The sequence below is a fragment of the Zonotrichia albicollis genome, chromosome 14, assembly GCF_047830755.1.
Source record: "Zonotrichia albicollis isolate bZonAlb1 chromosome 14, bZonAlb1.hap1, whole genome shotgun sequence".
NCBI classification, from domain to species: Eukaryota; Metazoa; Chordata; class Aves; order Passeriformes; family Passerellidae; genus Zonotrichia; species Zonotrichia albicollis.
This window is the reverse complement of record NC_133832.1, coordinates 10,946,223-10,960,207: the sequence shown is the minus strand read 5'-3', so window position 1 is coordinate 10,960,207 and position 13,985 is coordinate 10,946,223. Positions and strand designations below refer to the sequence as shown.

The 13,985-nt window shown below is 39.0% G+C and overlaps 1 protein-coding gene across 7 annotated transcripts in view; it reads right to left on the bottom strand.

Annotated features, from left to right (window-relative positions):
• The window catches only part of TENM1 (teneurin transmembrane protein 1), a 770,124-nt gene that overhangs the window by 92,487 nt on the left and 663,652 nt on the right, over positions 1 to 13,985 (bottom strand). For 6 of the 7 annotated variants that reach the window (XM_026791932.2, XM_005484457.4, XM_074551699.1 and 3 more), the window contains 3 exons: positions 4,919 to 5,104; positions 3,793 to 3,816; positions 1,365 to 1,511 (listed from right to left, as the gene is read on the bottom strand). In XM_026791932.2, coding sequence (XP_026647733.2) covers positions 1,365 to 1,511; positions 3,793 to 3,816; positions 4,919 to 5,104 — 357 coding nt within the window. The remainder of the gene's footprint in view (positions 1 to 1,364; positions 1,512 to 3,792; positions 3,817 to 4,918; positions 5,105 to 13,985) is intronic. The other variant, XM_074551701.1, reaches the window with a different exon arrangement.

The window sequence follows — 13,985 nt, the reverse complement described above, 5'->3', positions numbered from 1 at the left end:
ACCTCAGTTCTTGGACCTACATCAAGCTTAATTTATCAATGACCTAGAAGAAAACACAATCATCATAGAAAGGTTTGCCCCTACAGTCAAGTGTAAGATCTCAACCAGGACACTGATATGGTCTTCAAGTGTGACACAATAAGATAATATGTATTTTAATACATCTCAGCGTACAATCTAAGGAAAAAGAAATTAACTATGTTTTGGGCTGATCATATAATCACAGAACTGTATGGGTTGGAAGGGACCTTAAAGATTCCATAGTTCCAAGCCCCTGCCATGGGGAGGGATATCTTGCAGTGCTGCAGGTATCTCAGAGCCTGATAAAACCTGGCCTTGAATCCACTCTCTGCTGCACAGCTCTGAGGATGGGACAAGCACGTGGTAAGGGATGGTAGCAGGTGAAGGAGAGAAAAGCAACAGTCCTTGACCGTTCAGTAAATGACAGAGTCTAAAAGAGACACGAAAAATAATTAACTCTGAGAGAAACCAGTCAGGAATATTGTGGCTTCTCTCTCACTGACAAGTTTGAAATAGAGTTGGATGTTTTTTCTTAAAAAAAACCCCAAAACTCCAAGTCTTGTATTAGAACAAACTATTGCAAAGGAAGCAGAGACCAATGTATGAAAGAACTATGTTTTCCCCAGCAAACCTAAAACTTATGCAACCTTAGAATGAAATCAAGATCACAGAGAACTGAGGGGAGTACTTAGTGCTAAATGCCCTTATTCAACTGATAGAAAGGAGCAAATGATTATTTCAGTACAAGGCTCTGTTTACAGTACTTTCCAGAATCTCTTCTGCACACTTTCTACACTAGTTCTCTCAACAGTCTTTCAAAAGTAGGTCCCGATAATTGCAAGAACTGTGCTGTGTCTCAGTAGAAATATTGAGACTAATGTTAAAAGCAACTGCAAATGTGCACTTTATGCTTACATATATGTTAAATTAATAATAATAGAAGTCTAACTGGATGCATTTTGACAGGCACAGAGGTTTCTTTCATTTGGGTGTCTCTTGGCTGTTTTTTCTGAAAGACTGACAGAATTATGAGGAAGAGTGGAAAGGAGATACAGGAAATTACTTATTAAACTTTTGTTTTGTTTTGCTTTTTATGAGAAAAAAAACAAGTAGTGGGATGGTAAATATGGCCAAAGATATTTTTTGCCTTCAATAGCATCCAGCTCAAGGGTCTGTGTCCTCACTGTGTTACTTCAGATGAAGTCAGTGGAACAACTGTCTTGAGCAAACAGACAAACATTGACATTTTGTGATAAAAAGGAAAGCATACACCAAAACTATGGATTTAAATGGCAGTCAAGGATGTGACAGATAAACAAAGACACATAAATTATGTATCATACCTCCATCATTGTCCAGGTTATCTGCACACACCATTTCCATGACAATGTTACATCCCGAGCCACTCCAGCCCACTTGACAAACACAGTGCCACCCATTCTGATCAAGAGTGCACCTCCCATTTCCATAACAGAGACCTGGGCAACCATCTAAAAAAGAAAGTATGAAAAAAAAGCTTTCATGAAGGGATATTTTCTCTTATTTTGCAGTTGCAATTATTCATTAACATTCCTACTTCTAGCACTATACTTGCTGCCTTCAAATGTTCACAGCTTGAGAGCCACTTACATTTCTGGCCAAATATGGAAAAATCCCCAACTGTGTCTTTCCCTTTGCTTGCCCAAAAGTAGCTTCTCAGTGAGGAATAAGGATTTTTAGTGTTTAATATTTTGTGCAGAGAAGTAAAGTGAGTAAAGTCATGGTATAAAGTCATATCCATCTCTTTCTCTATTGAAAAATAAACTACAGTTCACTAACAATATCACACACATAGTCAAGATTTATATCAAAGATACACATGGAAAACATTGTCCAAATGACAAACTGGCATCTGTGGACATAATCCCACACATTGCAGGGAGTGGAAGTGACCTTTTTATTCTGTTCATAAATACTCATCTGACTGAGAAAAAGTCAATTTGATTTATGCTACAACACACTCTTCCCACAGAAGGCAATTGAGGGAGCTCTGCCTTCCTGTTCCACTCTCTTCCTTTAAAGCTGATTCCAACAGGACCAATACATGCCCCTTGGTGTTGCTGATTCTAGATTAAAACTGGACCAAGGACTATAGCATCCTCTCAATTACAGACCTGCAAGCTCTCTGAATCAGTAGTAATTTGGACATTCATATCTAGATTTCTTGCCTGTAAGAGTGAGAGAGGAATGGTCTCTTGGATGTGTACACTCATGTCCATCTGCTTGCATGGTGCAGTGCCAGCTCAGACATATCTCAGATCCTCACCATGTCACACATGGAGCCAAAGGACAATGGATAAAGCTTGGCAGTAAGATTGACAGAATGAGTGGCATCACTTCTAAGCTGGCTCCTTTCTTTTTGCCAGCATGAACCCATAAAGGGTCTGAAAGCCCCTGTGCAGCTGATACTGATCATCAACACACATGTGTTATCAAGGAGAGGGCATTTTTGAGGAGGAGAGAAGAATCAGTGCCTGACAGCCCCAAGATCCTCCAAATGGAGTTCGGAGGAGCCAGTTGGAGAATCTGGTCTGTCAGGCTGTGATTCACAGCCCCACCTGCAGCACATTTCCTGGTAACTTTACATGAGACACATGATCTCCCTCCTTCTCACCCTTGGCACAGTTTATCAATCACATCTGCAAACAGAGGGATCAGAGAGTCTGACTCTTGTTCAGAAAAAATGGAAATGGGTGGCACCATTTTCTCACACTGAGTTATGGAAGAAGATACTCCAAAACAACATGAACTTGGCAACCACCTAAGATACAGTAAAAGCCTCTTTCAGGGAGTTGGGGAAAGGGCAGGATGTGAGAGCTCTTTTGGGTAATGCGGACGTTCTTCCACTTTCAATCACTGTCCTGCTGAGTTAATTAATTTCTTTCTTCTTAAATTCTTAATTTCTTCAAAATTATTATATTTTGCTACTGTGTATGGTTACCCCCTAAGTCTATAAATGCAATAAAATGAATGCTTATGTGCTTTTATTATTATCTAATTCCAAAGAAATAAAACAAGAAACAGAAAATAAGCACTGAGGTCTTTCTGAACTTGTGGTTATTTTGGTGCTTCAGTGAGCAGCATTTTTGGGAGGGGCTGTGCACCACTGGTGTGGGGTAGGCACAGGGAGTGCTGTCATACTGGGAAGGTTCTCACACTGACATGAACGAGCAGGACCTGCAGCAATGCACAGGAATCAAATGAACAGCACCAAACACAAAGCAACATCAAACTTAACTCTTGTATCAAATGATTTGAAGAGAACTAGATCACATCTGGCACAGACAGCTTTAGAAAACGAGAGCATTGCTCTAGCAAAAGAAACTTACTTCAAGCATAAATGACAAAAGAATACTTTTTTTACTTCTCATGGGAGACAGTTTCAACACAAGCTTTTTAGCAAGTCCTCAGCTCTGGCATTACTTTGTATGGTAAACAAGAGCAAAAAATTGATTTGCCTAACACAGCACATCAGATGGCCCTGTAAAACATGCTTACATTGGTACAACTTTGCAAATGATTTGAGCACATTACTTATTAAAAACTGCACTTTCTGCTGTAAATCTCTGTGTGTGCATATATATCTATATATATTTCCATAAACAAATGTGTCATCTATTCTGGGAACCTAGCAGTACAGAAGCTCAAACAAAATGAGTAACAGAAAACACTCCATTCCCATACTTTTGTATATTTTCATTATTTTTTGGAATGCTGATATGAAAAACTTACCTTGAACAGCATCTAAGTAGTGAGCTTAAAAAAGAAAAGAACAAAACTGAGATGGATCAAACTTCTGTACCAAATGAAAATACATTTGCTTATGGCTTGACACCTGGGGGTTAGATATAAAATGTCTCCCTCTTCCTGCAGGCAGATCTATTCCTGCTGCTGTGACCAGAGCATTGTGTTTGTGATCGTTCTCCATTTGATGACAAGCGTGCAGGGACCACACCTGGCACTGCCTGTTCACTGTGTGAACAGCAGGTCTTTTCATCTTTTAAAGTATTCTGGTCCTTCTCTGCATTTGCTCTAAACAATCTTCAGAAAATTAGGCTGTTCCTCCATCACAAACCTAATTCTAGATTTAGTGAATTCTAGAGCCAGGGAATGAATTATCTTAAAATGCTCCAGATAAAGATAACACATTCTAGATTTTTTTTTTTCAAGAAACAAATATGAGACCTTATGCTGCTCATCTCTGAAAATTAGATGATGATCTCACTTTGGGACATTTTAGGGAGAAACACTTAGACTTTGTAAAAAACTGTTGAATTTCATTAAAAATAAAACTATTACATTTTTATAGTAGACTAATGACTTCTAAAATGATCTGAAAGCTTTACCTTGTTAGGAATATTGTTAGCAGTCAGCTCTAGAAAAAACACCATTAGCAGTAAGTAAAATATGTAAATCCTCAGACAGAAAGGCAAGATATTTAATGCAAGAATTATGTAAGGTAAATAATAGCTTTGTTCCTTCACACCTTCTACTTTTTAAACTTTTTTTTCCTTCCTGACTACAAAATTCACATATGAACACATCCCAAAGATATGTTAGGACTGAGCTATCTTTCCTTTATGTGGTTTTTTAAAACAATATTTTATTTCCTCTACATAGGAAATAAAAGATTAATTTAAAAATTATTACATTTTAATAATTTTAATAATCTACAGAGAGAGCTGTGCCATGTTGCTATTCTGTGGGACAAACAGAATGCAGAGGCACCTTTTTCACATCTGCCTGGCTTCTGAGTCTCTGTTTTTCCAAACAGATTTCAATCAGAATGATGGTGATCTGTGTAGGACTGGATTAAGATTTCATGTATTTCATTTCTTGAGGTACAAAAGGCCCTTACCAATGGTGCAGTGGTCCCCTTCCCATCCTGGGCTGCACTCGCACTTGCCGTCCTTGCACTGCCCGTGCTCGGCGCAGTGCGAGTGGCAGGTCCGCTCTTCGCAGGTGGGTCCCACCCAGCCCTCCTCGCACTGGCAAATCCCTCTGGAGCACACACCGTGGCTGCCACAGTCCAGGGTACACAGCTCTGCACAGAAAAACAAAAGTACACCACGTGGAACAGCGTTTCCATACTGAAAATAGACTTTGCATCAAGACTAATTCACTTCTGTATGAATGTCACTCATCAGCTGGATCAAACATGGGATTTTATCACTCAGTACTGACCCTTATGCAATCTGGCTGCCTCCTTCTTTAGCAGTTATTTATCATTTATTTATTTGGGGTGGGGACTGCAAATGCTGGCTTTGCAGAGGGTAGAGTAATAGGTCTGATGCAGACAAACAATGACATGAAAGAGTGTATCTTTTGACTAATTCTTCTGAGACTCAGCTCTAAAATCTCTTACAAACTCAAATATTGTGAACTGAATTAAAGGAGAGTAGCACATAAAAAACATATAAGCAAACCAATCTTATAGATATTCAAATATCTGTAGTGATGATAAAATGGCTTTCACTTGCAGGACAGAGAGCCACCAGAAAGGGAGTAAGAGATGAGGCAAGCACCTCACTCTGACAGCAGCATGCAACATAACATGACTTAGAGGCCATTCAGATCCCCCCAGTTCTAAAATGGCTTTCAAGGATTCAGACTTTTTTTTTCCTTCCTGACCTTCATGAGTCAACTGCTAAGAAACCAGGAAAGCTGTTTCAAGTAACACCTCCTTCATTGCCCTTGGAAGATTTCTCTACCTGGGCACTGTAGAAGAGCCCTGATTGTGAAGTGATACGAAAGTCCTGAATTGTTTCAATACATCACCATATGCTAATTGCAATTCTGCTTCTATGTATACTAAAGTTGTCTGTGAAAATAATGGTTTCATTATAGAAAGGTTCCATGTAGTTTGAATTTATTTAGAATAATTATTGTAAAGACACAGGATTTGCTTGTTATCCTGTAATTAACCTGCTACAGAAATGTCTCCTCCTTCTTCCTCTCAGAAAGCAGCTGATAACACTTAAAGTATAAGCCAAACACTCATGTCTACTCCCATTTCAAATGTCAGCGCTACATATTTAGTTGTGGCAGGATTTTTCCCTTGACAGATTTTAAACAATGATCATTTAGATCTTGGAAGTATTGTATATAAACATCCTTAAAAGCATTTGTAGTGACAAATGCTGTCACTTACATACCAAGAAAAGTTTTTAAAGTTTAAATTGAAATCTTATCTTCCAATCATTTTAACATAAAGAAAAAAGCAGCACAGAACTGGAACAGCACAGTGACATCAAAGACATGCTGGGCTCTGTCTTGAGTGAGAGCTTAGCCCTTATTTTTGGTAATAGCCAGGGTGACAGCACAGTGCACAATCAAAAGGATGGGTGAGTGACAAACTGCAAGAGCATTGTCCAACTCAAATTCAGAAGCAGAAGGCACAGTAAAGAACATTATGCAAAATTCAGTAAAAGCAACTGCAAAGTATTGTCCTTAGGAATGATGATATGATTCTATGATATTCCTGAAAAACAGTATGTAAGACAAGAAAAGAGACTGCTCTATTATATTGAAATGAAAAACTGTGCTGAGTCTGGGACATTATACCTTAGAAAGTCTTGATTGCTGCCTGCTGATCATATATTCATCTACTGCTTCATGCCTTGGACTGCCTGCCTGCAGGTACTGGAAAGGATTTCTTCCCCCTTGCTGCATAATTTGTCTTGGCTCTTTTGTTTTGCTACTTGTTTGTTCCTTGGAAACCTGGGAGATTGCTTGGAGGACTATAGGAGGACTTGCTTTGTTATTCCATTGGTACTGAAGATGTCCAAATACTTGCTCCTGTGTTTAGGAAGTAAATTGATCCCACCAGATCACAAAAGCATCACTCCCAAGCAGACTGGCAGAGGATCACTGGTTTTATTTGAACCTATTGTTCCAGCTTGGACATCGGTCTACTTGTAAAATTAAATCTAGCAAATACTTAAAGAATTTAGGCTGCTAGAGGTTTGAGCTTGATCTCCCCTGATCTCTCTCTATTTTACTATAATTACTGCTTTTGATATTTTACTTCAAGTGGAAAAGATTGTTAAGAGGATATTAAGAAATATTGTCTAGTTTACAATATACTGAGGTCAGTGGAACTGATGATCATTTTGACCCTCTGGATTGACATTCTACTACAGAGACTTTTGCAGCTTTGGGACTGGCTTAGTTCAACTGATTCCAAAACTCCAGGGAAGACTGTAGGCATTGGAATACAGAAGTGGCAATGGCTGAAGTGGGGAAACCAAGCAATACAGAGAGCTTCTGATCCTGTCAGCAGTGCTAGCAGCTCCTGCCACTTCGCTGTCTGTAAACAGACCCAAGAACCAGCGGTGGAAAACCTTGAACACATTCCCACACATGGCATGCATGGCTGCACTACCCCACAAAATCTGATTATGACAAACTCATCTTCCAAACAAACAAAAGAAATAACAGCACGGAGCTGAAGGTAATGTAGGCACATTCCTACCAGAGGGACAGGGATAGATCATGCACACACTTCCCTTTTAAAACCAAAAAATTAAACAGACCTAAACTGTTAAAAAGTTTTCCATGTTTTCCCTACACATGGAATAAAATGTTAAAACACAACTTAAGGTCCTAATCTTTAATGAAGGGGAGATACTAGATTACTATCTTATAAAAAAAATCCTAGGTCAGTACATATAGTCTTCACTCATAAGGCTACTTTTTTTTGGTTCTGTTTTCCAACACAAGATCATACTCGAAATTAACTTACCTAGTTATTGCATTTCCTTCTAAAAATGAACTTTTTCCCCAAAATATTGAGTCTAAATGATCTTTAATGAAAACCAAACCCAATTTTGTAAGCACAAGATGTAATGAAATGAGGTTTCTTAGTTTGGGCCAGACACTCCTCAGCTACCCTAGCTGACCTGCAGTTCAGCCAATTCACACTCTGTCACATCATTGAGGCAACCTTGAGACTTACATTCTTTTTGGTGATTTCATAAGTCTTCAGAAGTGCTGTTTACCATGATAATGTATTCTTCTGCCAAGCAAATCCAAGATTCTCCACAGACTTCTCATGCAAAGCAAGGGAAATCAAGCCTAATGTCATCCTATTAATGCTGTGGTAGAACATGCAGCTTTAATCCACAGCTAATTCAAACAACTAAGATCAAAAAAAGGATTATCAGTTCAGGTTGTCCTGCTTTTAAATGCAAAATATTTCTTAACTCCTCCTGCAGATAAACAAGCCCAGAAACCTTTGTGTAGCAGGGAGCCACATTAGCATTTGTGTTTGTATTGAGGGCTTCTGCCAGAGACTGGACAAAATGAGAAACTCCAGTGAGTGCTCAGGGACCAACTGCAATGGGAAATTATACAGTAACTTTAACTAGGTAAATAGCTTCAAATAAAGCTGATGTGGCAAAAATTCACACAAAAGTGAAGGTGGACAGCAAGTCATACAACTGTTCAGTTCACGGAAGCATCTTCCTCCTTCCAAAGCAGTTGGTCCTAGAGGACACAGAAGCACCACAAAATGCAGCAGAGCTAGCACAGTGGGAAAGGGCTTTGAGCTGTGGGTCAGTGCAAGCAGCTGAGACAGCCAAAAATGTCTTCTCTGACTGAAACAGCTATTCCACTCCTCCTCCTTCTCTCCATCCATCTCGTGGCTCTGTGATCCCTGCCTAGCAGTTAGCATGGGAAAGTGGTGAGATGATTCAGATCATGGAACTGTCAGATAATTATTCAGTTTATTTTCCTGGGTTAATACCTGCCAGCTAGCTGAGCTAAATCAGCCCAAGGAGAGATCAAAGCAGCCATACAGGCAGGATGAGGGAGGAGATGCAAATCCCAGCCTGGACAGAGACTGTCCTGCTGAGGAGCCACAAGCTGTGCCATCATCTGACTGCAAAGGACAAGAGCAAAGAGATGACTTCTGTAAGGTAACAAGGGAGGCAGGTGACGGGAGGAACAGTTTGGATTAGTTGATTCAGGGATATTACATCACAAGCCTTTACTTGTGCTGTTCCATTAATTGCCATTCATTCCTACCATGTACAGTGCCACGCTCACAGTACCTTAGCTCCTCGACCATGCTGGTGTTTAGGCTTACATAAATCCATCTCTTCCTTGCCACTCCTCTGTGCCACAGTTTAGTGGGACATGCACCTGCCTGCCTGAGCTCTGGGCACACCTTGTGCCCAAGCTGGGCTGCAGGCTGGTCTGTGGCTCAGACCCCACTCCTCAGCACATGTGAATTTTCAGGGTTCCCAGCATACCGAGTCACCCAAATTCACAGTAATTCATGGCCCCGTGGCAGTTTTTGTAGCTGTACACTTTGAAATCCACACAAGGTTCTCTAAATGTAGGCCAGGAAAGATAATTTTGGTTTTGAAAAAAGCCCAGGCATGCAGAGTCACTGTGAGCATTGTGCTGGCACAGGGCCGGGGGATGGCCTCAGCTGACCCCAGCAGCTTCCCTCAGACTTTCATCAAATACAGTTTGCATCAAACCTGAAATTCCAAGTCCTCAGACTCACACCAATTAATGAAGAAGAGATTTAAAAAATGTTCAATTCAGTCTAGAATTCTTACGGACATGCCCTTAATTCTGAATGCTCATTAATTTCTTGGAAAAAGGCAAATGTGAGCTGTGAACCATTATTTGTACATATTCTTGAGGAGGAGACCAATAGTTGATCATTCCTGAGCTAATCTAAAAAGCATTAAAAATTCACTCCACACTCTTCATTTTAATTACCTAAGTCAACAATGAGTTCTTTCAAATGTGTTTTATAATAAGTTCTTACTTATGTGTTATGAAAAGGGAAATTAAAGCTAAATATTTTATAATTTGTAATGATAGGGAAGATTTTAATGTTAATTCAACATGTGTCAGAAATAACTCCTAGAAAATCATGCTAAGAATACAAAACTATATGTAAACAAAAGTGGCCAAATACGATGAAATACTCATTATACTTTTGTTCAGTGGTGAGTCTTGTACTACAGATAGTCTAAACTTTCAGTATTATATTAATAATTTTCCTATCCATTTTTTAATAAGTGGTTTTCCATAAAGATTAGAAATTAATCTACCCTGACTTTCACCCAATAAGCTTAACAGCTAGAGGCAGCAAAAAAATCACCTATCTAGCCCTAATAAAGAATTTTTTTCAATTTAAATATACATTACATTTAATAAGTTGGTATGATAATTTCAACAATGTTCCTGAGCTTTTTAAATTACCTTCCTGCTGTGTCCTGGAGACAACACTGTTCTAGCTTTTATTTTCAGCAACTGACTTATTAATATAATTTTTTACACAACAAGAAAGTTCAAAAATGTAAAGTTTTAGGAGTTTCAAAAGCATTTGAGCTTTTTTTTTTTCTTTAAAAACTTATGGAAATTTGTTCCCCTTAAAGAAGGTTACCTAGGAGTGCACAGCAGAGCTTTCATGCAGACATCAAATTGTACATATTTGTATTAGAAGAGATGTTATTTTTATGGTACAGCTTATCTTATTTTCCCAATTTACATAAATTTCTTTGGCAATCTGGACGTTAAGTGCATCTGATCTTGGCTTTCCCAGCAGTGTCACAGAACATTAGTTAGGTGTGTAATTTTGAACATTCTTAGTCAGCCACAGCTATGCCAATAAACCATCCCTGGAAGTGTTCAAGGCCAGGCTGGATGGGGCTTGGAGCATCCTGGTTTTGTGGAAGATGCCCTTGCCATGGCAGGGGAGTTGGAATTGCATCATCTTTAAGATCCCTTCTAATCCAAACCATTCTGTGACCTATGGCCAAGCAAGGGAAAGCTTTTTCAGGGGTACAGCAGTACTACATGGGTTTAGCCAGTGTCTTCAAGCTTGAGATGGAAATCAAAGGGATTTGCAAATGTCTTCAAAAACATTAATGCTGAAGTCCTCCTCTGTCAGCTGCCAGGTTTTGTGAACATGTTCCCTTTGGAAAACTGAAATCAGGTTCCTGTGTGGAGAGGCAGCAATGGTGCAGTGCCCATCTCTTCCCCATCCTCCAACCACTGAGGAACATGTGATGGGAACTTGCCACAGAACTTAATGTGAAATTTAGTACCATCAGAAATAAATCAATAGGATAGATTATCCCCAAATGACTGATATATTTTAACATAAATTTATAAAGAATAGAGCTGCAAAAGACTTCACAGGATCATCTATTATCATTTCAAATTAAATCATACCTGGCATCACTGAAAAGCTCCCAGCAACAGAGAGCAGGGCTATACTATGACAGGCAATTCATACCACTATCAGACCATCTTCACAAAAAAATATTCTCTCAATCTGAGTTTCTCTTGCAGCAACATTCTTTATCCTTCTCTTCAAGCATTGCATGCTAATATCTGACACTGAAATATATTAAAGGTCACCTCACAATACCACAACAATGTGCTACTGTTGTGTGAATAAATTCAAAGCAACTCTTTCTGCAAAACTATTGCATTGAATTTATTATCATATATCTCTCCAAAATAATTTTCACAGTCATTTCCAAAGATTCTTTCCTGCCCAAAGTGGGTCATGGTGGCCCATCTCAACAAAAGACTCAAAGAGTGAGATTCATCTCACCTGACCTGAAACATTTGTCTGAAATACTTTTCTATTACAGTCTGTTATCAGACTAGAATGCTTAAATTTATTCAGCTATTGATATTTATCCTTTCTGACACTGTCACGAAGCAAGACTATAGCATGCATATAAAACTATGTTAAGCCAAGGAAGAATTATTTGGAAAAAATCTTAAGGAGAAACCAAGTCCAACTGTAAATTGCATCTGCCCTCATTTCTGGCTCTGAACGATGTTAGAGAGGCTCATAACATATTCCAACTATTTACAGTTTTCCATGAATTACACAAATTTGGACATGCCTTAGCCCCCTCAAATACCATTTTTTTCTTATGTCTTCTTGATGTCTTCTAATACTTAAATTCATATTAAGTACTCTCTTTCATGCATGACTGATAACCTGTATCTATTTTCTCTTCAGTAGATTGCTGGGTTTTGTTATGAAATAAATTAGTGATTCCAGAAAATAAGCTTTTGTGTGGTCTCACTAGCATTTAAAAAAAAACAAACCAGCACAGCTGAAATCTGAGTAAAGGACTGGCCCAGGCACTCTTTATGTTTTGCTCAGTATTATCTCAGGAGCTGTCCTACCAGGAGGCAAAGAGGCATTTCAGGAGGTTGGGTCTTCCTCAGAGAGACAAGAGTGTCACAAAAGGACTATTGAATAGCCAGTAAATCAGAAAATAAGTGTGGGGGGGGATCTAAACTTCACACAGCCTGACTTATTTGGGATAAGTCAAACAAAATTACTGCACAACCATCAACTATATCTACCAAAGGTAAAACTTCCCCAAAACTTCTTCATTCCCCAAACATTAATTAATTTTTAACCTTCCTACTCTAAGTTCTATGTATAAAACCTTTCTGGAGGCTTGCCTTGCAGTTACCTAACTACCTTTCTTATCTTCTCACCACAGGCCACAACATATAAAATAAACCCACTGGAACTGAAATGCCATATCCTCACTGTTGGTTACTCACAATGTTTCACTACCCATAAAGTGGTGGTTTTAATTGCTCTCTGGAAATAATCCTTCCATCATCTCATTGAACTTATTCTTGATGCATTAGGTACTCTATAAATAACTCTTCTGGCCTCCAGTAGGAAGGTTGCCATTAGCACTACCGAGTATCAAAAAATATATTAATGCAATTGCATTTAAAAAGCCCTTTAAGGTAGGTTCTGATAATGCTACATCTATTTACAAGTATCTTTTTGAAACTGGAAGCCTCAATTTGCTTGAAAATTTATTTGTAGAAAAGTAATCAGTGGACAGACAGAAAAGTCTAGAGGGCAAATACGAGAGAGGCTGGGGAAATGACAGAGCAACTTTTTCCTCTTCTGAGATCTTTTATCACACTTTTTTCACCCAGCTTTATTTCTCATCTGATGAAGATTTTCTTCCTGATCCAAATCCAATTTATATATATATAAAACCTCACTCTATATCGATTTTGCTGGGGTTCAAAATGGTATTTTTACAGTACGAAAATTTAATCAATACAGCCTGAAGAAGCTGGACTGGTAATGGTAAACATACTAACAGATATTTCATTTCAGGCAGCCAGAGCACTGAAAATTGATACCACTGAAAAGAATTCCTCATTTGGCACTGGGAGCATCTCTGTTTACCCAGCCACAGCACTGGTGTAAAGGAGAACACAACTATGCTGGGCTTGCCACACAAGAGACTTGAGCTGCAGAACTTGTCTCTGTTTTTTAGAGATGATACAGGTTGGCAGGTTGGACGAGGCCAGCGTGGGCAATGTTAAAATAAATGAGCAGAAGTGTAACTTAATAGCAAGGAAGATTAGACTGACACAGGGCAAGGAGAAGCACATCTGACCAGGACATTTTTAAAATATTGTTGCCCAAGTAAATGTGGAGTTTCCTTGTCATATTTGGTCCTGTTTTATAATTTGTCTTCACTGTTTAATTTCAAGTTGTACTTGTAGCACAGCAGTGAGATGTCAGTCATCACTGGAGACTTATACTCTGAGCAACAAGCTCTGAAATCCTCTCCAACACCCCAAGAACCACAAGAGAAGTGCTGTGCAACGTCTACCTTGTTGGATATTTTGTTTGATCAGGAGATTGGTATGAAAGCAGTCCAGAACAATCTGTCACGAGCTGTGATGAGCGAGATGAAAGCAATGTCTTTGTGCTCACTCACAGAGGGGAAATGCGATTCACAGCTCCTCGGACTGAAAAGCCAGTTGTGCAGGAAAAATGGGAAACCTGTTGAGCAAGTGACAGACCACAAGAATCAGGGAAGGCATGAAGCCTGTGATAACCATGAGGAACATGGAGAACAACCATGACTTTGTGGAGAAAAGAG